Raw genomic sequence first — 27,564 nt, 5'->3', positions numbered from 1 at the left:
TTTCCACCTGTTAGCATCATTCTGCTTGTAAGACTCGTTAACTAGTCCCCTGCACTCGTCAACTAATCACACACTGCCACTCGTCGATGAATCCCTTGTGTTCGTCAATGAGTGCCCTGAATTAGAAAAAGTCATCAACATAAAAGTTGTGGCATTTTGTCTTAACTTTCTAGTGACACCAAGATCATCCTTTTTGGACCTTTCCAACAAAAGTTATGCCCCAAAAACCAAAAGGTGTTCAAAACTCAATGTTGCACTGCGGTAGTGACGATTGCTTTGTTTTTCCTTATCAAAAAGTGTTTTAATGACTCAAAACATTTTTGGACAAAAGCATATGAGATATATTAAGTCTAATGATGATTAAAACTTGTCCAAGTGAGTTTTCCCATGAATATAAGATATCTTGTTTTATGAAAACATATTTGAAAACTCGTTTTGATATCTTATATGCTTAGTATGTCCTTTATTGAAAATTTACTTTACTTTCTTTGCATCCTTAAGACATAAGACTCGTTTTGACACATTTGAGACCAAGTATGAAAATGTTTGTAAAATCAAGATGTTAAAAACTTGTCCCTTTGAAAACCATGTTTGAGTTTAGGATTCATTTAACAAACTCTTTAAGTTTAACTTTGAAAACCATGAAAGGTGAGTTTGTCTTTATGACTTTAGTGCAATCCTATAAACTCAAGTGTCCTAATATGCATGTGCATTGCTCAACTCTTACTCAGAAATCATGCAAAATCAAAACGCAAGAGTTATAAACTGAACATACCACTCACACAACCCTTATTACAAATAATTCAACAATTATAAAACATCCGGTTGTGCTTGGGTCCTTCCGAGTATGTGTCCATTTGATCTTTCCTTCTTGACACCTATTAAGTCCGATATTTGCCTCTTACTCAGTACTTCAAGCATTTGCCACTTGTACCTCTACCAACCATAACTGCAAAGATAGGAAAAACACTAGGAACACACAAATATGTTAATATCATCAAAACACATTAAATATGATATTGTAGCCAACAAGGCTAACTGACCCAACTCAAAGTTTTCAGGTCAGCTGATTAGGACCCAGGTCAAGTTGACCCGAATTTGGGTTAGATTTGGGGCATTCGAATCCGGGTTATTATGTTCGAATATGAGTATGGGTATGGGTATTCAGGTCAAATATTCAGTTTTTATTTAGGAATATTTTAGGAAAATTTTAGGATTTGTTAATTCCTATTTAATTCAAACTCAAACTTAAATTACAGAGTTTTAAGTTCAATATTCAACCTGCTAGGAATTTAAACAAGGCAAATATAGAATTTAAAAATACCAATCTCTATTCCTGAATTCTCCAATCTGCAACCTTTTCTTCGTCCGAGCCTTCTTAAACTCTTTCACTACTACTCCTTTACTGATCCCACAATTCAAGCCTCTGAATCCTTTATCTTTCTTCTCCTTCTCAATTTCAAATCATCATACCTCTCTTCTAAATCCTCAAAATTCTCAATGAACAATTTCTTCTCTTTACTTTCTCTGTATCTGAATATGTGTATCCCTTACCCTTATGAAGTTCTCTATTTATAGGCCTGAAGGAAGCAACTGGATTAAATTTGATTGATCAATTAATTTTAAATTAATCAATCAAACTTAAAACTAATTGGTTAATCTGATTGATTAATTAATTTTAAATTATTCAATCACATTTAAATATCAAATTAGCTTTTATTCCAATTTCCTAACTAACATTCTTTTATGTGTGTGCAGGTGCAAGCATCTGACCCACTTTTTTATTTTATTTTTTATTTTTTATTTTTTTATTTTCAATGTAGAAATTTCATTTTTCCTTAATTTTTATTTTTATTTTTCTTGTATTTTTCTCATTTGTTGTATTAATGAATTTTGCCCAATTTATGTTATATCAGCCCTCGACAAAATGAGTGTCTACATAGAGGTATAGGTTAAGTGGTGGATATAGAGGAGTGATTAGAGGACTTGATACATATAATTTGGTGGGAAGAATTGTGTGCGTGAATCAGTATTTTGGAGCCAGTCCCGATTGGCTAGTCACTGCATTTAGGTTACTAAACCTTTTATCCCATTTACATGGGGCATATTTCAAAAAACGTCTTTCAAAAAGCAAACCTCGTATCTGTTTGAAAGTTTAGTGCTAGGTAAAAAAACAACTACAATGACTGAAGCAGTGGTCATAAGAAGTCAGCTTCAGTGTTAAAAGAGTTATGTCTTGAACTCTTATGCCTCGGATAAGGTCTCAAGGATAAGGTTTCAAAAGTCCACAGATTTTATCTTGAAATAAAATGACAACCATTAGTGATATTATCAAAAGGCCGTGGATTTCCAAACGGCTTAGACACAAACACAAGCAACCTGTCTTGCTACTGCCTGTGCCAACTCTGATGAATCCTATTCTTCAACTCCAATCTCCCCTCACTCTGATTTCCAGCTTCCTCGCACTGTTTATTTGTATCTACTTCATCAAATCAAAGTCCCGTACAGCCTGCGAGACAAGGAAGAGATGTGCACCACAAGCGGCCGGTGCTTGGCCAGTAATGGGCCACCTTCATCTCTTGGGTGGTCGGCAGCTGATCCACGAGACACTGGGTGCCATGGCTGACAAATACGGACCCATCTTCACCTTAAGGCTTGGCTCCCATGAGGGTCTGGTTTTGAGCAGCTGGGAAATGGCCAAGGAGTGTTTCATCAACCATGACAAGGTTTTCTCCACCCGACCAAGCATCGCTGCCTCCGAGCTACTATGCTACAATAATGCCATGTTCGGCTTCGCTCCCTATGGTTCTTACTGGCGCGAGATGCGCAAGATTGCAATGATTGAGCTTCTCTCAAACCGCAGGATTGACATGCTCAAGCATACTCGAGCTTTGGAGCTTACTACTTCACTCAGAGAACTACATGATCAGGCGTGTGTCGGGGACAAAATTTTGGCGGATATGAAGCTATGGTTTCGGAATTTGAGTCATAATTTGGCATTGAGAATGGTGGTAGGGAAGAGGTATTTTGGAGCCAGCAGTACTGCTGTTCGCGAGGGAGAAGGAGAGGCACTCAGGTTCCAAGAAGTGATAAGGAATTTCTCCTATCTGTTTGGAGTTTTCGTGGTGTCGGATTCGATACCGTATCTTGGGTGGATGGACTTCAAGGGGTACAAGAAGGCCATGAAGAGAACAGCAAAAGAACTGGATGGTCTGGTTGAAGGTTGGCTGGAGGAGCATAAACGGAAGAGACTCTTAGGTGGAGATCAAAGCAAGGGAGAACAGGATTTTATGGATGTGATGCTCGACATTCTAGAGGATGCAAATATTTCAGATTTTGATGCGGACACCGTCATCAAAGCCACTTGCCTGGTAAGTATGCTCCTCAATTTTTATGAAATTTGTGGGCTCTTTTTGTGGTCTTTCACCGTCCACTCCTCGAAATTGAAATAAAGTTGATATTGGATTTCACTAAATTTCTTTCAATTTCCATGAATCATCCAACATTTATCCAAATCTCAAAATTTTCAATTATAGAATGGAATTTTCTTGAAATTCAAATTTGAGATTCAAAATCCAAATTGAATTTTTTCTCTTTTTTTTAAAAAAAAATTAAAATTAAACATTTTATTATAGGAAGATGAGTTATATTCCTACACCAGACTTTTGTAATTATATGAAAATTTTAACTTACACAAAGCTATGACATTTTATTTTGCTATATATTTATGCCATAAATTATCTGTATTCTATCTCAAGTAATATTTGAATAACTTAAGAATTTTTTTATACTGAATTAATATATTTTACGTTATTATTATATTGTAGTTATTGCATCTTTTTTATTTATTGTATTTTAGTTCTAAAACTTTTATTGAGATCCCATTAATATTTTTGAAATTTTCATTAAAGAATTCATACTTTACTAATATGTATTCTTTTTAATCAAAATCAAAATTTTAGACCTTGCTTGTAACTAGTAAGCACTTGCCTCAATTAATTGGAACATGTGCCTGTAAGCACACACTTGTTGCGTTGTGGTCCTTGCGACTCGTATATAAATTTGAGCACTCCCAAGTTCTCCGGTGCTCGACGTGCGGTGGTTGGGTGTGAAGACACGTAGTTCAGATTAGTCATACAGTTGGAAGTTTATGAAGCGGCAAGTCTTATCACAATTTTTTGGCGGCATCTCCTGATTAATGAAAATGGCAAGCGAACACTGTTGCCTCACATGTTGTGCCAAAAACATGGAGACCCATTCTAATTTCTGGCACATCCTTATTCTAATGGGCTAGCCGTGTCTCTTTTTTTATTCAATTATATATTTATAAATTTTTGGGCAGAATCTTATCTTCGCAGGAAGCGATTCCACCACGGTCACTCTCACATGGGCCCTATCTCTACTCCTCAACAATCCCCAAGTCCTGAAAAGGGCCCAACATGAGCTGGACGTCCACGTTGGAAACGACCGCCATGTGGATGAATCAGACATCGGAAACCTTCTCTACCTCCAAGCCCTCGTCAAGGAAACCCTACGCCTTTATCCACCAGTTCCGGTCATCGCCCTTCGGGAGGCCATGGAGGACTGCACTCTTGCCGGGTTCGGTATCTCCTCCGGCACCCGCTTGATCATCAGTGCCTGGAAAATCCACCGTGATGAGAGGTCCTGGCCCGAACCATTGGAGTTCAGGCCCGAGCGGTTTCTTACAAGCCACAGGGACACAGATGTGAGGGGGCAGGATTTCGAGCTCATCCCATTTGGATCGGGAAGGCGATCATGCCCCGGCACATCACTAGCGCTGCAGGTGGTCCACCTGACATTAGCTAGGTTGCTGCACTGTTACAATATAACAACACCATCTGCTGGGTCCGTGGACATGACGGAGAGTGAGGGTCTCACAAATTTGAAGGCAACCCCGCTTGATGTTCTCCTCACTCCTCGTCTTAATTCCGAGCTTTACATGTAGTTCACAAGTACAAAGATATATGAGCAAAGATGCGTTTCATCATTATATTACAAATGAATATTATCAAATCAAATTTGCAGATTGCAGTTACAGGTTATTAAGCACAACATTAAAATACAAAATGGATTAAACAAGAATACATGAACATCTCAGTATTTCGTGATAAACTTGGGCGGGAATGCTGCTCCCACAACCACTGCATGACAGTTGAACGACTACTCGTCTGGTCTTTTGAAAACTTGGGCTGCTATTTGTATTTACTCGAGGAAGAAACATCTGCAGCAGCTCAGCCAACCTCTGCCGTGCTGTTCTTTACATGCCCTCATATGTACAGTGGCAATGATTAAAAAAGGAATAAACCTCCATTTAAAAGCTTTTTCCAATATGCATCAAGGAGAGAAGGAACTTGCCTCTGTGCTATAAATTGAATATTCACTCAAACTGAAGTTCATTCTCTCTTCATCCCACTTCAGAATTTCCCTTGCATATTTGAGAGCCCCATCAACACTACTGGGCTCCAAACCCTTTACCAGAGAAACATACAACTTGCGCCCTGTTAGAGATGTGTAAAACTTCTTGAACTTGACTGCAATATAGTGGAATGCAAGCAGTCCCAGTGAAGGGCTGTGATTAATGCTGCTGCTGTTGCTGCTGGAGCGATGATGACTAATTACCGGATGGAAGTCATCAAACCATTCGCACTGAGTGAGCGGAACCTGTTCTATCTTTTCCTCAAACAGATCAAATTTGTTCAGGATGAGAAGGAAATCCATCTGATAAAAAGTGGGATGATTAACAATGCTTTCAAAGAACTTCCTGCTTAGCAGCATCTTGTTAACCAGAGCACCAGTCCCATCAACAGAGAACTGATCGTAGTCACTCAAGGCAACACAAAAAATGACAATTCTAACATCTTCAAACATCTCCAACCACTTGCAGTTTTCCCCAAGGCCTCTCGGATGGACTCTAATCAGTTGATATCTGAAGACAAACACACAGCCCCCCCAACCCCCCAAAAAAAAATAAAAATATCAACATTTAACCAACACACCCATCAAAAAGTGAGGGAATAAACATTCACTGCAGAATGACTGTGAGTGATGAGAATTGAAGAATATGCAGTTCTGCAGTGTACTAGTAAATCCACACTGGAAATTAGGAGCAAGCCAACAAAAAACAAAAAAATGGAATTTATGCTTGCCATTACCATAGTGTAGTGGCCCTCTAAATTTTCTAGCATAAGTAACAAACCCAGGCAGCATTGCCAGGCAATTGGAACTCCCAAAAAGTGCTATCCAACAAAAACATGCTTCCAATTTTATTCTATATCCCAATGCAGGCAAACATTTTTCAGATAAAGAGAGAAAATAATCAAATATAAAAATGATGCATCTCACAAGGAAACCATTAAATAATCTATCATGCAAACTGAGCGTGTCCATTTTAGTGAATAAATCTTGAGAGAACATGCATTCACTTATTTATAATTTTATACATCTGTTTAACCATTTGGAAACAGAAGACACAACCCAAAATAGTTGAATGGATCAAACTGAAGAATTGAGTAGGTGAGAAACTACAATAATCAAGTTTGTATTAAGTCTCTGCTACATTGAATTTACTTGAATTGATGTGGTGCATTGCTGTCAGAATCTCATGATTCACATTTTGAATTGTATGATTTGTGTTTGTTCCACACCAGATCAACTCATACCTGACTAGAGAATCAAAAAACAACCAAAAACTTACTGAATCTATGAACTCACACCCTGGATCTAACTTGTCAATCTGAATCCATTGATTCACAAAGTTCTGAAATAAGATTCAAATTTCAAACCCAACTAGTTCAACCTTAAACCCCAAAAACATCCTCTTGTTTTTAGTGCTTTTTTTTATATGGCTGCCTTCCATCCCTTCTCTATGCTGGTTCTTGCTGAGAAAGAGGAGACAGAACTTTATCTTGTGTTTCCTTCACAGGACTGTTCTTCATTCTTGGAGCAGTACAGCATTCTGCCATTGAGAAAAGGGCAAAATGCTGGTCGGTTAAGTCGGTACTCATATTTCTCTTTGCCATAAAGATTCAAAAGTTTTTTTTTTTTTTTTTTTTGTTGTTTGTTCAATTATTTATTAGTTTTATTCAAGTTACTTTTCTTTAGATTTTTTTATTAGAATTATCCGTGAATATGATTTTTTTTAACTATTGACAAATATCAAAAGTTCAGTTTTTAATTATTTTCCTTGAATCCTTCGCTTACTTTTATTGTTTAGAGAAAGCATACACATGAAACATAATTTTTTTTATTGTTAAAATGTAAATGTATTTAACTATTTTATTAGTTATGCATATACCAGTATATGCATGCCATTAGGAATAGATTTTAGAAATTTGCAATTTGATTCGATTCTTGATTCCTGAAATTGGGATTTCAATTCAGGATTTGACAACCACAATATAGCAATATAACACACGCACACACACACACATACACACACACACACACACACACATATATATATATATATATATAATTGTGTGATATTTGGCCTTCACAATACCCCAAAGTAAGGACCATTTTATTGAAGGTCCACAACACCCCATGCATATCTAACTTGAGAGATTTATGGTCCATGTAATCAAAGAGCATCTCCAGATGACACCTCAGGCACCTTTTGAATTTTTGTCCGAGCACAAACAAGAACAACGTAGCTAAAATGCTGCCTGGTGCATAACCACATTGAATATTGCGGGAGAGCTAGGTAAGAGGTGACAGGATAACACCTTAGGGAGATGAATATTGATCGGGTTGGGATTCATTATATAAATTTGTAATATCTCTCAAGGATGTAATCTGTGACGTCAAAAAAATAGATGTTTTGCAGAGTTAGAGCTAGAAAAGCATAAAACGATCTTTAGGGGGTGCAACAAGTCATCCTACTACTAGTCACTGATATGGGTAATTCTGTGTCCACATGCTTGTAGGTTGTTCCCTCACCTACTAACTCTCCCCATTCAAACGAATTATTGCTTGGATCTATTAGTGATACAACTAGACCCATTTCACTCATGCGTATCGTGGCAACAGTTATTGCTTGTTTACTTGCATTATGGATGCCTATTATGTGCATGATTCTTGTGTCCATTGCATAAGGCATTTGCCTTAACTACATTGAATTTCAGCATGTGCCAACTAGATGAGATCAGCCATCATGCTCATTCACAAAACCTCTCATATGATTGAAACTTATAATTTATCTGATTGAAAATTTTAATTTATCTAACTCCTGCAAAACATTCTTCCTTTCATTCACCTCCCTTGCATTTCTCAGTCCAATGCCCCTACTAATGGGGAAAATTAACTTCAATTTCAAACCCATCTTATCAAATAGTTTTTGAGAATTTTTAACTACTGCAAAATTTCTCAAAGAAGTTAGCTCATTTGGCAGGGTAGACATAGTCCATCCCCTTCAGAAATATTCTGCTCCCTCAACCTCCTAAAGGCTAGTGTTATCATGACAAGTCTGAGTACTTACCTTTCTCTTGCCAAGCATCCCTATTCCCAACATCTTAAAAATATTGAACCTCTTCTAATAAATCAACTCTGAGAGCAACTGATACATGTAAAACCACATCATTCCTTTGTATTTCATCAAAAAAATGATCCCATAGATAGTCATGCAATTTTTTATCACGAGTCATTGATATTGCATCAAATATCAGTACATACCTAAGCAAAAGATCATGCTGCTCAGCACTGTCAATGTTATCATCAGGTCCTAACTGGGGAAATGAAAAGTCCACACAAGCAAGCCCATTGGATGAAGTAACACCCTCAGCATATAGGATGTCCATATCTGAGGGCTCGTAATCCATTCGCAAGATGTCACCAGCCTGAAGAGGGAAAAAAATGAAGTACAAAATCATTGATTATCAACTTCCAATTTTTCATAATCATTCCCACATACATGAGAAAAGAACAAAACATGAATTGACAACAATGAAAGTATAATGCACAGTACAAATCAATCATGCTGGAGGAGACTGCCTAACTTGTTAGCACAGAAACTAATAGATCAACAAAATAGCAGACATAGCTCAAAAATTGATCATGCACTGATGATGTCACTTGGTACAATTAAGCTTGTGAAACACATTAACAATCTGTTTTGCATCTGTTCTACTAATAAACTACATACATGATGTCTATAAATAAGCTATCTACTTATTTCCCTCCTATTAGAACACCTTTTCAAGTGCTCGCAAATCTATTTCTAACCCAAAAACAAACCTCTTGATTCAACTGCAGACTAAGTCGCATAGCATACAAATAAACCACTTTTCACCAATGACATTCTCTATGCAAAGAATGTCAAAAAGCAAGGTTGTTGAAATCATAAACAATCCAAATTATAGAATCGCAAGACTGCAGGATCATAGTAGGATCAATGGAATTAGTAGGGCTGTGATAGGATCGTAATAGGATTATAAAGCTCCTAAAAAATTTAGTGCGTCTCTTTTTGTGCATTGATTGAAACACACATTTGGTGTTTGTCCTACATAACTTGTACAAGGAATAGACCACCTATGAAGTGATTTTTCTATGTTAATAATAGTGTAATCCCTTTATGGATAAAAGTATCTTTGTCTTTTGAAAGAAAGGCTAAAAGCCCCTAAGAAGTAATTGTAAATCAATCTGTTGCCAAAGGTATCCTTATTTTTAAAAGTAAATTTTATAAAACTTAACATTCCTAGAAAAAAGTAAATTTCTATAGAATATATAGAAGTATGAATAGTTTAAATCATCTTATTGACAAAAATATTCTTATCTTTTGAGAGTAATAAGTATTCTTAAAAGAAGTAAATATATATATACTATACATAGAAAGTAAATTCAACCAAAATTAGATAAAACTAGATTTAGAATGTCAAAAAATTAACCTTTGAACTTAACAAAAAATCTACATTTGGTTTTAAAAAAATAAAATAAAAACATTATACACACACACATGTATATCAATATTATAATAAATTAATGAAGGTAAAATAATGTAAAAAATTTTATGGCCAAAATATACCTATATTCTACTAGTAATACAAAACATTCTCAAAAGAAATAAATTCAAAAAAATTAGATGACATTACATTTATAAAATCTATATTTAGATATGTTAAAGTTTGAAACCAAAATAAACTCTATTTAGCAAAAAAAGAAAAAATGTGCAGTATATATATATCATATATCATATATAAAAGCACTAATAGCGTAAATAATTTTGTAAACATAAATAATTATTAGCTTTTAGAAGTAAGACAGTATTTCAAAATTTTAGATTAGATAAATCTACATTCAAAACTTTTATTTTAAGGTGGTCAAGATTTGAAATTAAAAATTCATTTCGTTCAAAAAATAAAATAAATGCAATGTATTATAAATGTCAAATAAAATGTACAACCTGAAATAAAATAAATTCTCCCAATGTATTATGAAATTATTGTAAGTATATAACATCATTTAGATAAATAATAATATAATTTCTAAAGATAAATTTTAGAAATGAAATTCTAGACCTATGATAAAACCCTGGGGTTTTATCGTGGAGAAATTGGGGGAATTAAAGAATGGAAAATACTAAGAGAAATAAGGTTTGATCACTTCAAGGGGATCTGCATCCAAATTAGCCAAAGACTATGAATTATGTTCTTACTTCATTGCTTGAATGCCAAACAGCCTCATAGGGGTCATATAGATATGTATGGTAGAGAAACTTACTCCTATTAGGACTAAAATATCCCCTTGAATCCTAATTGATTTGGGAATCGTATTAATTAGAAATCCCAATTGATTTGGGAATCCTAACAAACATTAAATAATCCTAACATTAAATAGAATCCCAATTGATTTGGGAATCATAACACATTAATTAGAAATCCTAATTGATTTGAGAATCCTAACATTCCCGCCTCCTTCAATTCAGCCTTGTCCTCAAGGCTGAGCAGCAAAAAACTCTGAGAATCTCTCCACTTTGTAGCTGCATGCACAATGGCTAGCATCTCTTTATTAGTCATGTCGATGTGGGATGGAGAAAGAACCTTACTGGCAAAAGCAATGGGGCATCTGTCTTGCACTAAAACTGCACCAATGCTAACTCCTGATGCATCAAACTCAATGATGAACACCTTGTTGAAATTTGGCAAAGCAAGAATTGGTGCAGTGGACATTGCATGCTTAAACTTGACAAAGGCTTGTTCAGCTTCCTTAGTCCATTTGAATGCATCCTTTTTTAGAAGAGCGGTCAGTGGAGCACTACTCGTTCCATAATCCTTGACAAACTTGTGAAAAATTCTCGCAACATTTTTATTGTTTGTAGAATAGGCCAGTCTATCATCACTTGTATTTTAAAAGTGTCAATTGAAACACCTTCTCGGGAAACAATATGCCCAAGGTACTCCACGTGCAGTCAAGCAAAACTGAATTTAGATTTCTTGAAAAACAAATGATGCTCACAAAGAGTGGTGAGTACAATTCGCAAATGACCTAAATGATCTAGCAATAGAGGAATGCAGTGATCATGTGTTCGTTGAGGTGACAATTCCTGTGGCTTCGCAAATAGGTTAGAAAATTTCAAAAAATAAGAGAGTCTAGCCCTTTATCCTGGCCAAATTGATGTTGTAGCTCCTATGGTGGTTGAAGTTGTACCAAGCAACCAAGTCACTCCTTTTTAAGGAGCTTCTCCATATGATGGCTTGAAATTATATACCACAACGTTTGCCTTTAAGAGTCACTCTCTGGACATTCATGGCAAAATTCATAACCAGTTTAGCAAAATTTCGAGCTATATCACCTAAAGTCCTTAACCATTTAATACCCAAAACCACTTCATGTCTTCTAGCGGCAGCAAAAAGAAATCAACATACAACCCATGATTTTGCATAGTAAGTTTAAACTTCGAACACTTGCTTTAACATGTCAAGATTCTTCCATCTCCAACCTTCACATCAAACTTTTCACATTGCTCCACAAGATAGCCTAGTTTTTTAGCAATTTTGGTGTCCATGAAATTATTAGTGCTGCCCAAATCAATTAAGATAGTAACAAGTTGGCATTTTAGGAAGCCACTAATTTTCATGGTTTGAGGATTAGCATAACCAACTAAAACATGAACTAAAGGAGGGATAGATTCAATCAATATCATCAGATTTCATACCTTCCTAATCTGAAAGGAAGGTCATCCTCAACCTCTTCTGGCTCCTCCACTGGTTCAATCATCAAGAATCGTCCTTTTTTGCAACATTTCCCCTTATGCCACCTTTCATCACAATGCCAGCACAAACCTTTTGTCATTTGCTCTTTATGTTCCTCACTGAGTCAATTGTTTCGCAAAAGGATTGCGAGGAGCAGGTGGTGAGATAGTGTTGTTGACATTCTGCTTGCTAATGGTCTTGTTAGTGCGACGGCATTCTTCTCTCAACTTCTCCTCTTTTTACCATGCAAAGGAAATTGCAGCAATCATAGTTCATGGCCGACGCACTTTGACCTCTTGCCGAATTTCAAGTAGGAGACCGTCAATAAAAGTACTGACAAGTTGGTTTCATTCCAATTTTTAGTACTGTTTGATAGCCACTTAAGTCATGTCTGATACTCCAAGACAGTGCTAGTTTGGAATAGCAAGCTCTCCATCGATATTCTCATACCCAATGGGCCCAAGTCGGACAAGTAATCCAAAAACAAATTATGCCCATGAAAGCATTCCATAATAAGCTTCAAACAAATCATACCATTGAAAAGCATTGCCATCCAGACTAATAGAAGAAATCTCAACTTTAGATATTTCTAGAGTGCACTGAGAGCGAAAGTATTTTTCAGCCCTAGAAACCCAATCGGTAGGGTCATCACTATCCCACCGAGGAAATTTCACCTTCACATGAGAAGGACCATGATCACTCTCTTCTTGGTAAACCTCCTTCACGCATGTACAGCAGCTCCCTATGATTAGCTGATGTAGAGACATCATCTTCTCTTTATGGGGAGATGTACTGAGTAGTTTAGAAAGTGACGCATGGATCTCTTCAAATTGAGAGTTAAAACATATTGTTAAGTTCAACCTTTAGCCTAACTTCTGTCTGAGACTGTTAATTTTCTAAGGCCATTGAGTATGAGTGGAGATCAAGAACTTCACGATCTTGCTTTTGTTGATGGGTTATTGGCATCCACAAGAATGTCAGCTCTAATACCAAATGATAGACAAAGGCTATCAATTATGTTATTACTTCATTGCTTGAATGCCAAAAGCCTTGTAGCGGTCACATAGATATATATGGGAGAGAAACTTACTCCTATTAGGATTGTAAATTATCCCCTCGGATCCTAATTGATTTGGGAATCATACTAATTAGAAATCCCAATTGATTTGGGAATCATAGTAATTAGAAATCCCAATTCACTTGGGAATCCTAACAAACATTAAATAATCCTAACATTAAATAAAATCCCAATTGATTTGGAAATGATAACACATTAATTAGAAATCCCAATTGATTTGGAAATCCTAACAACCTTGAAGTCACTTCCAAATAATAATTTTAAAAATTTATTAAAAATTTAAATGACTAATTAATTAATGTTGATCATTTGGAACCACTTCAAGAAAAGTACTTTTAGGGGAAAAGTATTATCTGAAAAAGTAGTTTGGAAAAGCAGTTTTAAAAGCAAGTACTCAATTAAATGAAAACCAAACACTACTTACCGATACAAATACTTAGTTTAAGTACTTTTCATAATAAATACTATTTTTTAAGACATTTCAAACGAGCAGTAAGATTAATTATTATAAATACTTTTTCAGTTAAGTACTTGTTTCATAAAAATACTTTTTCAAAAAAGTTCATTTTTTCTTTAAAAAAATAGTTTGAAAAAATATTTTTTTCCAAATAAGTACTCATTTAATTGAAAACAAAACACTACTTGTTGATCTTAATTTAAGTACTTTTCATAATAAGTACTTATTTTTTTAAGATGTTCCAAACAGGGGCAAAGAGGTTCAGGCAGAAAATTACAATTTATAAATTGTAATTAAGTTATTAATATTTTCAAGAGAATAAGTCATGTATTGAGATTTTTATGAAATAAAAAATAAAGAAAAATTTACTACTTAATTTTTATACCTATAACATTACGTAAGTATTAAAATACAATATTTCTCGTCATTTTAACTAGAATATTTGTCTCATATCATATCTCTTTTTTTTTTTTTTTTTTTTAAATATTTTCATGTATCTATATTTATATGGTGTTATAACATTATCTCATGTCTATGTTTGCATTTTCCAATTTCTTTTTTAAAAAAGTGTTGATTTTTATAAATAATTTTGAATATTCATATTTTAATATTTATAAACTAAATAATGACAATATATTATAATTTTATTATAAAATTATAAAAAAATAAAAAATAAAAACACGTAAACTATTATTTGCATACAACCACATGTAATGCATGTGACATCTTATATTTTTTAAAATGTTTTTCATGTCTCCATATTTTCATGATGTCACAATAATATCTCATGTCAATGTTTGTATTTTACAATTTTAAACGAAGTATTGATTTTTATAAATAATTTTGAATATTCACACTTTAATATTTGTAAACTAAATTATGACAATATATTATTATTTTATTTTTAAAATATATCTAAAATTTATTAAAAATATACACTATACACTATTATTCACATACAATCACGCGCAACACACATGACATATTTACTAGTATTAACAAAATTACGAATTCATAAATTATTTAAGTGCATTGTCGTTCAATAGGTGTTCCAAACATTAATGCTAAGGTTGAGATAGAAATTTATGCAGTAAAACAATTGATGATATTAATGATGATGGGGCATCATGATGACATTGACGACCTGAACAATATAAATGGAGCAAATTATGGCTTAAATGATGACATTGCAGCAATTAAGCCATCTTGATACTTTGTCTTTTGTTATTTATTTGCTAAAACATATTTTTCTTCTTAGTCTTAGGTGCTGCTGTAACTGTTTTTTGACAGATCTGGGTTAAAATTTATGCTATTCTTAATTTTTTTCACACATTTACTTCATTATAATTACTTTAATGGAGTTAGAAAAGCAACAATTTAAACCTTGACCTCTTCAATTATACGTGAACTCTGCCATTTGAGCTACTTTAGTTATGATTTTCTTAGTTTTGAACACTTGCTAGCCAGGTTTCTAGGTTTATGCCATTGAAAATTATGAAAAGTGAAAACATAAAATGTAGCTGCATTTCAATACCAGTTTTCTATGGTTTGTAGAATCTTAAAATCCTCGTTCTGAATCTTCTGATCCTACTACCCTCTATGATCCACTGTAGGATGACAATTTTAAGAACCCTACCTAAAAGCTGGCGCCAGTGACAGATAAACATGCAGCTAAATCCTCATGGTTTCTCCATCCCTTAAATTTACAACCCTATGCTGTTTAAATGCTAATCCAAATTAATTGAAAATTTTCTCTAGAGTTTCCCAATTCCAATTCTAGTTCTTCCTTGCTCAGCATCATGAATCAGCCCCAGTCGAGGGCGGGTCAATATTAACAATTTTCCTTTTTGTTTATGAGCCCAATATTTCCAAGCAGAGCTCAATCAGTATATGTACATCCTACAGCAATAATATCACCCGAAGCCATATTATGTTAAACTCTCCATAATTCCAGCAACTATTTTTTTTTAATGCAGCAGCAGAACTAATATGTATAGCATATAATGGGACAATCACTAAGAAAGGTCAAGTATGATACAACGTGACAAGAAAGCAAAAAATGAATGTTGAGTATGTTGTCATGTCAATAACGTTGAGTATGTTGTCAACAACTTTGCAGTTGCCATTGCACATACAGTTGCAGGAATAACCTTCAAGTAAATTAAATATGAAAGAGTAACTAATGAGAAGCATGAATAAAAACAGAAACCATAAAAAATTAGAACAAGTTTCAAAAAAAAAGTAAGGGATGTACTTATGACCTTACATACTCTAAAAACTAAAGCAATACTAGGTAGGATTAGAACAGAAACTGTAATAATTTTGAGACGTCAAAATTAGTGGGGGAACATATAGCTTAATCTTACCCGTTCCAAGAAATAACTGGCAACACTAGGCAGCATTTCCAACTCACTTCTCCTGTTGTATGTGGACTGAATGGCTGCATCATTCCACAACTCCTCGACTAGAGGAGCATATTCTCGAGTTGCAGCTGGAAAAATGGCCTCCAGATTACCAGACACCATAGTTTTGAGAAGCCAATCCGAGAATGCTTTCGGCTTTGGACCAAGAGAATAGATAGTTCTGTCATCATCTCCTCTGTTCTTTCCTGCCATTCACAAAAAAAATTCCTCAGGCATGGATTTTACATTTGTTGCATCGAGGCCAATATGGTCACATTCATCATTGATCAGGTTAAATAAGAAAGAGCATATTATGCAAAAACCAAGCGCATGATTATTTTAAGGCTTCACTAAATGTAGAGTGCTTTGCCTAACAATGATTATTCCAAATTTTAAAAAGATTCAAACAGAAAGGGCAAGTTTGAAATTTTACTCTTTATCCAGCAGATTCTAGTTCCTCCCGATAACAAACTAACAAAAGTACATGACTCATTTTTCAAATGTCACAGTCAAGAAAATTCAATTGTATCCTGTTTTAATCAAGAGGAACTAAGATAACTCAGATCCAGCACATGAAGCTAAACAGACTTCATTCAGTGGAGTATCAATATGCCTATTTAATTATTGACAGCACCACTTAGATCATCCAGTTCAGAGTAAATGACACTTCTATAACAATGCCTAGCAAAACCAATTAAAAATTACTCCAAATAGAGTTCAGTAACCATCCAATTTACATGAGCTGGAAGTGTGGAAGTATACATATAAAGAAAGGCTTCCAAATCAGCAAGCAATTCTATAATTGATAACAGATACTGGATTCACATAAGTATTACAGCTTGACTAGAATTCACGGGAGTTCTATAAAATGAAAAAGTACAAAAATAGCTTTTAAAGTCCCTGACTACAAATTTCATGACATTTTCATGACATCAAAAGAAGGAAAAAAAAAAAAGGAAAGAAAAACAGATAGCAAATAGCTAATTTCATAATTAAGGTTTAAAAACTTTTTCCATGCAAGTTAGTGGGTCAGTTCATAACTTCATAGGTAAATAGATGCATGTTCTTACATGTCACACATGCATATGTATAGTCAAGCAAAATATATTCATACCTCTGATAACATAATCACTAGAAGTTTGGTTTTTCAAACTCTCTTCTTCAAAACGCTCACGGCCCTCAAGGAGTATGCCCAGATAGCGATACACGTTGCCTTGAATCATCAGCTTAATATTTTCACGCTCATCCTCTGTAAAGGGGATTTCTTTATAAAGAATTTTTGCCTGAAGCACAAAACTACACTAATTACAACAAAAACTAGCACGCCATGAAATCCATAAAGATGTCACTTAAAGCACAACCAACCATACCCAGCATAGCTCAACTCAAACAAACTATAGAAAATGGATCAGAATTTTGTGCACACTAAATATGTAGAGAAAAGAAAGCTTTATTTTCCGGTACTTTATTTAAATTCAAAGATTGTGATGAACTGATGTAATCATGCACGCAGAAACATGAATCTTATTCTTACCCCATAATCAATATGACTGAAAAATTGCCTTCTGTTCAAAACATTGCATGTTTAAGCACCAAGGATATAAAAAATCACTATTTGTGCATGCAAGCAAAATGTACCACAATGGAGATTAGAAACCAGCCATAAGTGATTTGGTAAATGCAAAAAATAAACCAGCAGAGTGGAAGGGCGATGGAAAGGAAAGGGCGAAAAAAAGAAAGAAGAGAAGTCCTTGAGATCTTCACTCCAAAATGCCATATGGTATCTGTCTTGATGCACACATCATATTCTTGTGCTTTCATATGTGTATATGCATGAAACATAACATAGGTGGGTTAAAATTTTGTATGCCACTTCGCTGACATCAACTCTTCTTCATTTCTATCATTAAAAGCACATGTTTTTACTAACTAAATGAATGATTAAATATCTATTATTCATAATTATTAGACATATTGTAAAGAAAAAAATTGCAAAATTGTTATCAATCGTTTAAAAAAAAAAAACTCCAAAATAGTTCCTGTAGGAGCAGGATAAGGAGAAATTTGTCACATCATGGCAAGATCACCAAGTCGCACATTCTTAATCAAAGTAATGGCACAAAAGATCACAACTCACACATGGTCAAAGCAAACACAATAAGATGACTAGAGCATGATGTGGAGGATGAGAACAAAAAGCGTTAACATATAGTGTTAGTGTCTAGCATAATCAAATAATTCTCATAAATATATGAGCATGGACACGGGACTGTGATGTTTTTAAATAACCAGTTGCCCAACAAAATATTACCTGCTTAAATATGGTGCTTGTTCCACATCCATTATATCCAACTAAAAGAAGCTTCTGAAGTGTTCTCTGCTCAACATAGTCAGGGACAGGTCTGCTAACCAGATTGTTAACTTGATCTCCACACATACTTGCAGATTTAGAAGGAACAGGCAGTGACAAGAATGCACAAACGAGCTTTGTTCCGGCCTGCAAAGAAGCTTAATTAAATATCTGAAAACAGCTTCCCAGGGTGGGGGCGGTTAAGGCAGGAAACAAAGAACCTTATGCACGTCTATATACAAAATCACACCTTGCCCCAAATATACCCTTTTGTATTCTTCTGTCCCTCTTCTTGGTACGAACCGTCTTCATTCACCCAAAAATGAGGGTTACCAGCACACTGTACTCCTGCCAACTGCAAGGCATAACCACTTTGTCTTAATATTGCATTCTTACTAGTAAAATTGATTAGCATAAAGGGGGTGTAGCATGGCTAGAACTGTAACCTGCAACATTCGCAGCTCTACTTTTGTTATCTCTCGACCATTCATAAAAATTTGTGTGTTTCCATTGCTAGCATTTGCCTCAATGGGACCCCCAACATTCAAATGGGGAGTAATTATCTGGCTGGGTTTTTGCCCTTCCTGTTAAATTTAGCAGAGATATCAAGTTCCAAAATGATATAACAAACTGAGACCAGAAATTAACAAAAGAATTCTTAATGTCACCAATATTCACCTTTCCCCAAAGACCAGATACTTTGTCATACCAGTAGCTCCCTGGTTTTAACTTCTTCGGCGGGTTTGGGCAGCTCTGCAATAAAGCAAGCTCCTCTTGACAAAGAGGCTTTCCATTCACACATACATACTCTGGCGGTAGCTGATTTACTTCACAAAACTTCTCAGCCTTCATAATTTGTCGAACCTCTAAGTCATTAAGCAATCGCTTGAGAATTCGGGAGCATTTTCCCAAGCTCCCTCGTTTTGACTCATCAATAGGAAATCCAATGCAAGTAACACACTTCCTTCCCTCTGGCATAGACCCCATAACTCTGAGCACACAATTGCCACAATATTTTGCATCACAAACAATGCAAACCTCCTTTTCTGTGAACCTGTTTCCTTTAAAGCATCGATAACATGATCCTTTCCGGGGTTTTACATCAGGTTCTTTCTTTGCTTGGACAGTTTTGGCTTCCTCACAGCCATATTCCTCATCCGCATTATCACTTAAATTGATATCACAAAAAGTTACAACCGGTGGCCGTCTAACATCAAAACTGGGTCCACTCTTGCAATCCCCGGCCTTGAAAGAAGAAACTCTTGAAGATGGATAATCTAAACTCAATACAGACTCTGTGGAGGCCCAATCTGGCGGATTCAAATCATTAAAATCCAAGCTCTCCCTGCAACCATTTGAAACCCCTAAAGCACCAGAGCTTGATCTGTCCCGTGATTTTACAAAACTGTCGGAGAATTCTAATGTCCCCGAGCTTCCACCTTCACCTAATAACTCGTGTGAATGTTCGTGATTAATGGAGGACGAGCCCAAATCAGTCCTATCAATCGAATCTGTTAGTTCACTAGACTCAGTACGTCCATTGGAGGACTCTAAAACTCCAGAGCTACTAAATTCACCTGACAATACACAATCATGACCGTGCGTGTCTCTCCCCTCGAAACCAATTACAGAAGTCGGAGAAACAGTAACTTCAGAACCTGACCCCAGCTCTTTCGAAACACAATCTCCATGCACTTCAGTTCGCCTCTCGAAGGCAATCACAGAAGTCGGAGAAACAGCAACAACAGAACCTCTACTCTTCAGCTCTTTGGAGAATGCCTTATTTGGAGGGTCTGGTGCTGATATCGGTTGAACCACCGGCAAAGCCAATTTATTGGATAGAGGAACCTGAGCAACGACCGACGCAACAGGGATTCTCTCGACGTTGATAGGAATGGCCCGCGGGAGATCGTAGGCCACCGGCGGACCATGGTACTCCACAGCAAACGAGTACTGGACCCCGTCGTCGCCGGCGGGAACAGACGCCTCCACCGGCGGCATCTTCCTTCAAACTAGTCCCTCTTAATTCCTAGTCCCACCTCCTTTTCTACCGACAAACACAAACCCTAATTTCAAAACACAACGAGACTTAGCAAATCATCCAAGAAACAAACCCAAGCTTCACTAGCCCAACCTTGAAAGCGAAGCAAGAGCTACTCACATATCTCACCAAGCCACACTCAAAAAAAGAAAAGAAAAAAACCCTAACCTTTAGTTCTTGTCATTTTACAAGAGCAGCCATGCGTGGAAGGGGCTCGCAACTATAGCGAACTGAGAAAACGGATGACAGAATGGAATCAGATTTCGCAGGGGAATTGGAGAAATGAAGATCGCGAGAAAATGAAAGAAAATTGAGAGAGCGAAAGGGGCGGAGAATGAGATCGTCGGAGAAGACAAATGTAGAGAAATCCAAAGTGGGGTTGGGCGTTCGGAATGAATAACGATGTGTTTTGAGAAAGGCTGAGTGGGAAGAGGAAAGTGACAAACCGAGGAAAAACCAGCGGCAGCCGCGAAGCGTGTGTAATTTCAAGTGGAATCTTGCATTTCCTTTTTTGCCTTTTTTGTCTTGCTTCTTTTTTTTTATTGTTGAGTGGGCTTGGACGATGCTGTATGGCACGTAGGTTCGTGTGCTCTTGACATCGGGTCGGGTCATTGGCCTCGGACCAGTCCGCCAACCCGTTGCTGCATTTGGACCCGCCGGGGCTGTGGGCTTTGCTTTGCTCTCCCGGACTCGGATATGCGATATTCAATCCTCTCAAAGGAGGGGTGTTATCCAAAAAAAAAAAAAGAGAGGTGTAACAGTTTTTCTAATGAGATATCATTCGTCTTTAATTTACTATAGTCTCATAAATTTATCTTATAAAATATGCCTCATAAAATTACGGTCAAATCAATCTTATAAGTCTAAGATTGACATTTTCTTCCATCCAATACTTAACATTTTCGTTAGTATCTTATTGTAGGGTCCACATGTTAGTACTCTCACGGTGAATTTGATATCAAATGAACTGATTTTGAGCATAATTCTAATGAAATATTATCAGCTTTGACTCATTGACGTTATAAATTTATCTTATAAAAAGCATCTAACATAGCTAAAGTACAAACCCACCTTATAAGTCTAAAATTTTCTTATTACATATGTAATGTGGTGGCTTCAACGCACTTTTTTCTCTAACCTTCTTAATATGGCTTTGAAAAAATGTCATACTAATATAATTAAAGTTTATAAAAAAAATCAAAATAATCATCCAATGAAGTAATTTTTTTTAAGAAGATACTCATAAAGTTAAGATAATTAAAGCATGGCAACAAAGGCTGCATAGTCGAATAGGGAACATCCTAACTAAAATTTAGAGTTTTCAAACTATAAGTTTTAGCTTTGATCCTGAAAATGACAAGAAGTGATTTCATGTATAAGGTGGGTTATTCTCTTTGTATAGATCAAGAAAAATGGGCATTTACCTCCTGCGTTGGCTGTGGGGCCAGACAACGCAGGCGAGAGATTAGTCTGAGTATCTCATGACGCCACCAATGATCATATATCATGTAACTGGATGAGCTGAGGGCGTCAAAACACCCAGCGTAACCAAAAAAGAAAAAAGAAAAATGGGCATCCCAATTAACCAATAAAAAAAAAAATAATGTTAACTTGTTGTCATAACCAAAATATGTAGAATTAAATTAACACAAACCTAGATAGTTAAAATTTAGCTTATAGTTCTATAAATTTGTTTACTCAAATTAGAATACCTTGCATTTATGTTACTTCTATTGTATTTGAAAAGAAAAAATATGCATATCCATGACTTATATACATAAAGCAATTCATTTGCAATAAAGCAAGACAATTAATTAAGATGGGTTATAGGCTATCATTAAGTTCTAGGATTATAATAGGAGTTAGTAGAGAGTTCTTGCTACCCAGCTCATTACCAGCCATGCCATTTTCTTTTTCCAGTTTGTCCATTTTCTTTTCATTGTCATTGGTGTGGAATTCCATTCTAAGTGCGAAATTTACATAAAAGAATAGAAATATATATATACATATACACACTCATAGATATTTAAAACCATGTAAAGGTATAAGACTTTGTGTGTGTGTGTGAGAGAGAGAGAGAGAGAGAGAGAGAGAAGGGGGGAGAGTAATACTAAAGAAAACGTGTAATCTTGAAAATATGAGCAAACAAAAAACTTATTTTATCTTTTATTATTCATAAACTATTTTAAAGAAATTAAACAGTATTCTATTAACATCTTTTGCTCTTGCTTTTAAAAAATATCATGTACGTTATGCTTAGTGTTAATTTCGAAATTCTGAATTAAATTTTCTTTATTTTTTTTATTTCTTCAATTATATGTTTATTTTTTTATTGGTTAATTTTTTTAACAATGATTTTGCAAATGCACAGTGCTCTAGACAGATTATGTTTTGTTTTCAACAAATATTATGTAGGTTATGCTTAGTGTTAATTTCGAAATGCAAGATTAAATTTTCTTAGTTTTTTATTTCTTTAATTATGTGTTTATTTTTTTATTGGTTATTTTTTTTAACAAAAATTTTGCAATATATTGTGCACGGGTCTTACATTCCAGTATCTCCATCCCAAAATAGTGTAAGCTCAATTTTATATTTATTTATATGGTTCACTACTTTTTATTTATATTGACTTGGATGCCTCCAAATGCCAAATTTAATCTTCTTATTTTTTTTATTTCTTTAATTATGCATTTATTTATTTTTTATTGTTTATTTTTTTAACCATGATTTTGCAGTGCATAGTGGGTGAAACTTAGATTCAAGTGTCTCCATCTCAAAATATTGCAAGCTCAATCATATTGATTTATATGGCTCCTTATTTTTTTTGTTTAGATATATAGCATTAAATTGGTTTTTTAAACTTGTTGATGCCCATTTTGTTTAGACGAGTTTTTTCACTAGGAAGATGGGATAGTCAAGGGTTGTTTTTTGCTTTTTAGCTTTGTTTTTGTCATTTTTGACTATCTTGAGTTATCTGAAATAGTCTAAAATAATAAACTGGGTACGACAGTGATTTTGACATCGTGCATGCAAACAGAGGTAAAATTCCTATCGTTCCGAGCTTTTGTACCTTTTTTTGTCAAATCTTATTACACTAGGTGATTTGGAGTAACCGAAAAGTGTAAGAAGGGGTATGATAGTAATTTCAACTTTGGACACACAAATTGAGGCAAAATCTCTATCGTTTGCAGTTTTTCTAACCTTCTTTTGCCAAATACAACTATATTGGGTGATTTGGAGCAATATGAAATAGTAAAAAGGGGTATGCCAATAATTTTGGCTTTGGGCACACCAATAGAGGTAAAACTCTGTCATTTTTTGCTTTTCTAGTCGTTTGCTGCCAAATCTAACTACATTAAGTGAACCAAAGCAATCCAAAATACTGAAGTAGTGTCCCTTAGTAAATTTAGCCTCTACTTGAAAATCAAGACAAAAGCCCCTTTATTTTTGACTTTTCAACTCTCTTTTGACCAAGTCTGACTGCATCAGGTGATCAGAAGTAATCCATTTCGACAAGGAGGCATAATACTATAATTTTGACTTTTGCACAAAAATTGAGACAAAATTTTGATTTTTCTGTAATTTCCTAACATTTTTGGACATTGCTAGATTTTTTGTAGACCCCACATAACTTTTTTTATTTATTTTACGGGACAAGTCTCTCTCTTTCGAACACATATCGGGAATACAACAAATAATCAAATAATTTTTTGCTTACAAACAAATGTGTTTCTATACAAGCAGATATGTACCACAATATGGTCTAGATAAATATGCACTCATAGATTACAGTAATTATGCTCTGTGCAAATGAAGTGTGCTAACACTCAATCTGATGTAAATCAATCAAGTCCTAGAGTGTATTTTCAAGTAATCTTTGAAATAAAGTATCAATATTAGTCAATCACAACAGGTTTCAAAGAGTTCTAACAAGAGTAATAAAAATATCTCAAAGATGATTTTCTCAAAATAATAGCTCAAGAGATATTTGAAAAATATGCTTGAAAAAGATTTTGCACAACCAAAAACTACAAGCTTAATGAGTCTTGCAATAATGAGGCAAAGACTCACTAGCTACGAAAGTTTTCCCACACAAAGATTATTAGTTACACCGGGCGAAAAACCATAGTTAAAACTCTAAAACAAAAATGATAAATTAACAAGAACAGCGAGAGTTTAAGCAAGTGCAAACAATGTAGATTAACTCAAATGCACTCTCACCAATTTTGGTTTAGGAAAGGAACATGAAAGGGTGAGTATTTGGCTTTGTTATAGGAAGAATGAGCTCTTAAAACTTCAGAGAAATTTTCTCTTAATGATTATGCTAATCTCCCATTAATTGTGTAAATGAACCCATATATTTAGAGAATGTCAAAATTATAACCGTTGGGGACACATACGAAATTATTAAAATTGTTTAAAATGTATTTAAGAAATTAACTCTTTTTAACCCCAATTAACCGTGATAAAAATTTGGCCAGCCCGAGAGTTTCGGTCGACCAAGCCATAGGTTCAGTCATCCAGTCAGACACATCAGGAAAAGGTAATTTTGAAGTTCGGGTGCTTGATCAAGGGTTCAGTTTGCTGGCCAAGGCGATTTTCCAATCTGTTCGAGGTTCGATCGCTTTGTCTTAAGTTCAGTCTACCGAACTTGCACATTCAGTCGCCCGGGGGTAATTTGAAAGTGAAGTTCAGGTGCCCAAGTTGTTGGAAAAAGTTAGGGTATGAGTTCGGTCGCCCGTGGATACTTAAGTCATTTGAGTTCGGTCGCCCAAAGACAGGTCAACTATTTGACCAGTCCACGGTTCGGTCGACCAAGGCAATTTGACTTACCTGGTTCGGTCGCCCGAAGCCCTTATGATTTTAGCCTAAGATCCATTATTTGATTTTAATTTTACCCTTGATGACATGTGAACTATAGTGGGGTCTTGTGCACTAAGTGTAGAAACCTAATATCTATCTAAAGACTTTTTACTTTGTCCCAAAAATCTGGTGTTGGTCGACCGAGGGTGATCCCTAAGGTCAAACTATGGTCTTTGAGCATTTAGTCCTATCATGCATGTGGTGCAGTTATTACAGACCATATTATATTATAGACCAAAAAATGAATGCAAATACAATAGCAAATAGGTCTTCATTCTTTTGATTCTTCAATTGCCATAAATGAAGCTTGATCTTCATAGTCCGTATGGCCTCCTTGAGTTCTTACCATCAGTACATGCTAAGGATGAACCTGTTCAAGAAGCTCAGTGCACAGGTGAGAAACATTGGTTTTTTCATTATCAAAATGGGATCTGACTCATAGAGTCAACAATGTCCATCTGATCTTTCATACTTGATGTCTACTCGGTCCGATCTTTGTCTTTTAACCAATGCCTTCAGTATTTGTCACTTGAACTTATACTTAACATGATCTGCACTAGGAACCATAAATAGGTTAATATCATCAAAACATATTAATTATGATTATGTAGCCACCAAGGCTAACACAACACAAGAATCCTCTCAATAATACTCTCAACCACACTTTAATTACTTACTATATATAACATATACTATGTATATATAAGCCTCTTTGGAGGTTTTCCTCTGAAACCCAACTGTATTAACGTCCATTCATTCAAAATTTGAAATCTTCGCTAGTTGTCCCGAGCCAAACCGTCGATGGTTTCAGGCAGAATGTAAACACTGCCCCAAACCCATGCTACACTCTTGCACCCTAATTTCCTTTTATGCTTTCCCTTAGAATGTGACCCACAATTCACGAAAAATAGTTTCATGACACTTTGTGGGTAGGACACCCGAGATGGTGATGAATTCAGGCACTGTTAAAATTAGTGTATTCCCAAGAGGGGGGTGAATTGGGTATTTAAAAATTTCTTCCTAGGTTCAACTATCCAGATCAGCAACAGTATTACACAAACCTAGGGTCTTTCTAGATAATCATAAACCCAATAATTCACAATAGTAAAACATTAACATTCAAGTGCTGGAATTTAAAATGCGGAAATTAAAAGTAGGCATAAGAAATGTTATCGGGGTTTAGTCAACTGCCTACGTCCCTGCCCCAAGCTAACAAGTAAGAAGATTCCACTATGGTTGCTCACTTGTGGGTAGAGCAACACCATTTACAACACCTTACTAGGATGGTGCACCTAGTTCTCTTAACTAGGTCTGAACCAATCCGGTGCTCTCCTAACTGGGTCTGAGCAAGTCCGGGACTATTCTCAGGGCTAGTCTCCCTCTTCCGATCATACGTCAGGAATACAACCAATATTCAAATTAAATATTTTGTTCAACCAAATTGCTTCTAATACAAGCAGATATGTACGACTATGCACAATCAACTAATGCACTCACATATGATATGAAGTAAGCTCAAGTGAGATTTTCACAAAAAATAATTTTCTTAATCATTGAGTGAGATGTATATGATAAGTAGGGGTGAGCAAACGGTCGGTTCGGTTAAATTCGGGTAATTAACCGAATTAACCGAAAAATTCGGTTAAATAAAACCATTAACCGAACCGACCGAATTGATGATGGAAACCAAACCGACCCCGACCGAACTGCCCATTCGGGTGATTCGATTAACCGATTTTAACCGAAATCATTTAAAATTAATTGTTAGAAATATAATACAATTATAAATTTTTTTCAAAACCAAATCTAACTTAATTAAATACCTTATTTATTAATTTTATTAATGAAAATAATATTTTACCGTAAAACAAAGAATCGAAATATGTTAATTAAACTCCTTCATGCACTTGCATAAGCAAAATTTATATTCATAAATTATATTTAAAATCTAATTAATTAGTAATTCGGTTAATTCGGTTAACCGAAATTTTTTTACCCTTAACCGAACCGAAACCGATTAACTGAAATTTTGTGGAATTATAACCGAACCGACCGAACCGGGATTTTTACCCGAACCGAACCGACCAATTTCGGCCAGTTAATTCGGTTTTCACCGAATTTTGCTCACCCCTAATGATAAGTACCTCAAAGGTTTAAACCCTTAATA

At 35.3% G+C, this 27,564-nt stretch overlaps 2 protein-coding genes across 3 annotated transcripts; one reads left to right on the top strand and one right to left on the bottom strand.

Annotated features, from left to right (window-relative positions):
• Window positions 1-2,149: 2,149 nt before the first annotated feature.
• Window positions 2,150-5,034, top strand: LOC131151909 (cytochrome P450 82A3-like). The gene is made up of 2 exons (XM_058103396.1): window positions 2,150-3,371; window positions 4,343-5,034. The coding sequence occupies exons 1-2, from the start codon at window positions 2,310-2,312 to the stop codon at window positions 4,964-4,966; spliced, it is 1,686 nt and encodes a 561-aa protein (XP_057959379.1). The 5' UTR covers window positions 2,150-2,309; the 3' UTR covers window positions 4,967-5,034.
• On the bottom strand, window positions 4,987-21,047 carry LOC131151900 (extra-large guanine nucleotide-binding protein 1). 2 transcript variants are annotated; one of them, XM_058103376.1, is made up of 9 exons: window positions 20,703-21,006; window positions 19,172-20,559; window positions 18,940-19,077; window positions 18,744-18,848; window positions 18,455-18,640; window positions 17,258-17,426; window positions 16,108-16,349; window positions 8,692-8,855; window positions 4,987-5,947 (listed from the first exon to the last, which is right to left on the bottom strand). In XM_058103376.1, exons 2-9 carry the CDS (start codon window positions 20,492-20,494, stop codon window positions 5,356-5,358), a joined length of 2,919 nt encoding a protein of 972 aa, XP_057959359.1. In that variant the 5' UTR covers window positions 20,495-20,559; window positions 20,703-21,006; the 3' UTR covers window positions 4,987-5,355. The 2 variants fall into 2 exon arrangements, with proteins under 2 accessions (XP_057959359.1, XP_057959368.1); XM_058103385.1 differs by having other exon boundaries at window positions 19,172-21,047.
• Between the last annotated feature and the right edge of the window lie 6,517 nt (window positions 21,048-27,564).

The sequence above is a fragment of the Malania oleifera genome, chromosome 1 (genome assembly GCF_029873635.1).
Source record: "Malania oleifera isolate guangnan ecotype guangnan chromosome 1, ASM2987363v1, whole genome shotgun sequence".
NCBI classification, from domain to species: domain Eukaryota; kingdom Viridiplantae; phylum Streptophyta; class Magnoliopsida; order Santalales; family Ximeniaceae; genus Malania; species Malania oleifera.
The sequence above is the reverse complement of the archived record's forward strand: the minus strand, read 5'-3'. Positions and strand labels throughout refer to the sequence as shown.